This window comes from Bison bison, unplaced genomic scaffold (assembly GCF_000754665.1).
Source record: "Bison bison bison isolate TAMUID 2011002044 unplaced genomic scaffold, Bison_UMD1.0 scf7180017864341, whole genome shotgun sequence".
In the NCBI taxonomy this organism is placed as follows: domain Eukaryota; kingdom Metazoa; phylum Chordata; class Mammalia; order Artiodactyla; family Bovidae; genus Bison; species Bison bison.
In genome coordinates this window covers 6,742,789-6,746,765 of record NW_011494913.1, presented here as the reverse complement: position 1 = coordinate 6,746,765, position 3,977 = coordinate 6,742,789, and the positions used below count along the sequence as shown (strand labels likewise).

The window sequence follows — 3,977 nt, the reverse complement described above, 5'->3', positions numbered from 1 at the left end:
GAGGATTGCGCCCACTTCGTGGGACTCCATAGATGGCGCCTCAGCAGTGGAGAGAATGAGGAGGGCTAGGGATCCAGAGACCTGAGTTCCACCAGGGCCTGATCACTAGCTCGCTCCGCCCCCATCCCGGGCGTCAGTTTCCCCAGACATAAAGTGCAAGTCTAGGAGTCCTGGCTTCGGGTTGGTCTAGGAGTCCCAGCCGGTGGCTCAGTGTGGCACTAGCTGATGTCCCCACACCTGGGCAGCTCACACTCCCAGGCCAGGTTCCCAGAGGGATGCAGGGCGAGGGAACGAGAGACCGAGGCCAGGAGAAGATTTTTGCAAACCTGGAGGTTTTCACTGGCTCCCAGCAGAGTGTACACCGGGGAACACTTCCCCCCGGAATGTGAGTGTTCAGAGAAGGAAGAGGGAGGAGGGCTTCCCCTTTCCCCACCTCACCAGAAACCCTGGTGCCCTGGGAGTACAGGGAACAAAGGGACCCCGTGTTGACTGCGCCTCTAGTCTGTGGTGCCACGCGCTGCAGTAAGGTTTCATTCGGAAGTGGATTCCCAGTGCTGACCTGGGCGTGAATTCTAGCCTGTAGCGTTCTCTGTGAGCACAGAGGTGCTCACAACTGGTCCTCACCAGGTGTCTGGTGCCCAGTCCACTGGGTTTATTAAATGATCATTATACTTCAGTGTTCATTAAATGTGGTGATAGTCCCAACACACTATAGGTACACAGAAAATATCTGTTCCCTTGTGGCGCTCCCAACTTCTGAACTGGACCGTAAAGATTTAGTTTTCATGAGGCTGTCTTTTTATGTCTTCATTATTTTGTTGAACCAAAAGGAATTACTCATAGCTGACTATTTTTGACAAATAAAACTGGCAATTTCATATAGTTCAACCAAGCACTTCTTGGGTAATATTCATGAAGCACGTTTTAGGTCTGCAGAGCCTAAAGTCAGCCAGTAATAGGCCACTCCTTTTCCAGACTCAGAATGGGCTTGATTCCCACCCAGCTGCCTCAGAACCTCGCTCTGTAAGTCCAACTGCACTTAGCCAAGTTCAGCATACTTATGCGGCTAGAGAGTACCCTTCTGGAAGAGTTTTTAGGCACTGAGTATAAGAACTACCTCCTGTTGTTTGATTTCCCCAACCAGGGACCTGGCCAAGAGGATGGTGGTGCAGGAGGGCTAATGAGTCATCCATTTGGGGTGATGATACCCTCAGCTGTTTCTGAAGCACCATCATTTGCTTCCATTATTTTCTGGCTTCCACCACCATGTGAGGAGGACAGGCTGCAGGCTGCTTGGTCTTTATAATCTGTCTTCAGGGGGTCCATTCTCCTTCACACACTATGCATCGGTGTCTACACACCGGTGTGTTCATCTGTTCAGCATGGGGCACGTGGGTGTGGCTTCTCAGAGGGGAGATAAGGATGTGATCAGAACACGGGTGTTGGAAGAGAGATGAAAGCATCCCTCTGTTCACTATTTCCCCTCCCTGAGAATTCATTCAAATGACATTGTGATTAAACACCTCGGTGAGAGTCCCAGAAGCAAATTTCAGAAGAGATTTGCATATCACATTTCCATTGGGGTGAGAAGGGGCACTTCAGGAGGGGCACTGCAGGGGACTTGCTGTCTCCAAAGGCTCTTTGAAAAAATCAGCTTTTGAGAAAGTTCCCGTTGATGCAAAGTTACTCCACACTTGGTCTTGCACAGCCCTGAGCTACTTCCTCGTTCTCCAGACAATGTCTCTTTAAGGACAATCTGTCCCTTTGGGGTAAAGGTGAGGGAGAAATCTTAGAAGAAATACTTGTGGAGAAGATAATGCTATCCCATTTAACCTGAAAAACATTACAGTCATTATAGTAATAACAGTAATGGTAACAACAATAAAGACTTTTTCCAGGCAACCAATTCAGACATTTCCAGGTCATTGTCAGGTCAACACCGCACTCCCCTCACTCAAAATTCAGTCCCTGTAATGAACAGGACTGCTTTTTTCCCCCACCAATAAATTGAGTCACAAATCACTGGTTATTCTCATCAGAGTTCTGCAGAGTGATTCAGGACTGGAGTGGGAATCAGAGTCTTTCACAGGTGAGATTCTCCTGTCAAGACAAGTTGGTGTTTCTTTGACTCTGTCCATTTAAAGTAATTCAAGTCCAGGTGGGATGACTTTCACAGATCGGAAGACTTCTGGGAAATCTTAACCTGAGCCTTTTTCATTCCCTGGCAGCACTGTTAGGAAAGCAAAAGGCCATAGGTGCTGTTTAGTATATCTCCTTGAATGTAGTCAGTGAGTGTGAACAAGTCTTACAGCTTTACTTCTTAAATATTTTCAGTGAATATTCTTACAATATGTTCATGAAGAATATATTCTAGAATACTGCCTTCCCAGAAAGACTATATTAGTGAAGAATAAGGGCTTCCCTGTTGGCTCAGATGGTAAAGAATCTGCCTGCAATTCAGGAGACTCGGGTTCAATCCCCGGGGGAGGGGTGGGAGAGATCCCCTGGAGAAGGAAACAGCAACCCCTCCAGTATTCTTGCCTGGGAAATCTGAAGAGAACATGTTTCCTTCTGATCCTCAGTCTATCCTTTACCTGCCCTCTCTGCGCCATCTATTCCCTGCGTTCTGCCTCTTCTTCCTCCTTCTCTTCCTTCCTCTGCTCCGTTCTCCTCACAGTTCCCCAATGCCTGGAATCTCTGCCATCTTTTCTGCTCCAGTTTCTCCCTTCTGCTGTCTCCTAGATTCTCCCAGGTCCCCAGTTCTTTGCTTCTTTAATCTCCCTAACCACTGCCCCTTTTCTCCCTCTCTCTGCCCTGCTGCTGCTGCTTCTGCTAAGTCACTAGCCTCTCCCTATCCACCCCTTAATCACCTCCCTCTCTCTGCTCCACAGCCCCCTCCTCTCCCTTCCCACCCCCCATCAGCTCCTCGTTAGCCCCCTCCACAACAGGCAGTCCAGGCTGGACCACATCATGACTGTTCTCTGTCCTTCCTGTAGCAGGAATCTGGGGCAGAGACAAAGGAACCTTTCTTTAAATGTCGATATAAAGATCAAAACAAAAACTGACCACCTAACACTTTGCTGAAATATTCCAAAGCCTTAGGGTTGTGTGTTCAATGTTGAGTTGAGAGCAACTGGATGAAATCAGCAAGCTGGCCCTTCTGAGAAAGGAGGCTAGTGAATATCAGGTTTCCCTGCCTCCACGTCTCTCTCCAGTGCCCGACTGCTGCACCCACCACTTCTGCCCCAAGAACTCCATGCACCAGACTCCCTCTCCCATGTGTGAATTCCTCACCTCCTTTCTCCGCATTCAGAATGCCCTGCTCATTCCCCTTCTCCACTCAGCCCACCTCCAAAATCTTACCAACTCCTAAGAGCTGCCTCAAATGCCATCTCATAAGAAGCTTCTCCATGTCCTCCACCCGACTCCACATCACCTTCATACTCCATAGAGGGCTTGAACCCGGGCTGAAAGCCAGGTCACCTGGCTCCCAGGCCAAGGCTTTTCCCGTGATGCGATCTTTGGGAGAAGTGAGAGGAACCCAGACTGGGCCATCACACAGGTATGGGTTCTGATCATGGGGCCACCAGTTACTTACTAGCATGGTAGCTGCCTGACCTCAGCCTGAGCCTCAGTTTCCAGCTATAAAATGAGATGATCATCCGCTCGCCAGGCACGTGAGCTGTATTTAGTGTGTGCCCTGCCATCCACTGTCGGCCCGGTAGACTGTGCAGAACGGGCGTGTGATGTTAATGAGTCAATAAGCATAGTATCCATCCGCACACCGGCCCAGGGAGAGGAGGAAGGAAGGTCATTACACCTCCGGCTCTTTGCTCCTTCCTAAGACCTGACTTTTTGTTTGATGGACAGGACCCTGAGATCTCCCCGGAGGCCCCCTCTATCCTCTGTGACTCTCCAGCAGCAACTCTCCCAGAAACCAGTTTCCAGTCACCAGACTGTCCCTAGACAGCCCGAGT

General features: G+C 49.5%; 1 protein-coding gene across 1 annotated transcript in view; it reads left to right on the top strand.

The window, feature by feature from the left end:
• The first annotated feature begins 275 nt into the window (after positions 1-275).
• Positions 276-3,977, top strand: part of ALOX5 (arachidonate 5-lipoxygenase) — a 51,888-nt gene continuing 48,186 nt past the window's right edge. Inside the window, exon 1 of the mRNA XM_010854516.1 lies at positions 276-385. Within this exon, the coding sequence (XP_010852818.1) occupies positions 276-385 (110 nt within the window). The remainder of the gene's footprint in view (positions 386-3,977) is intronic.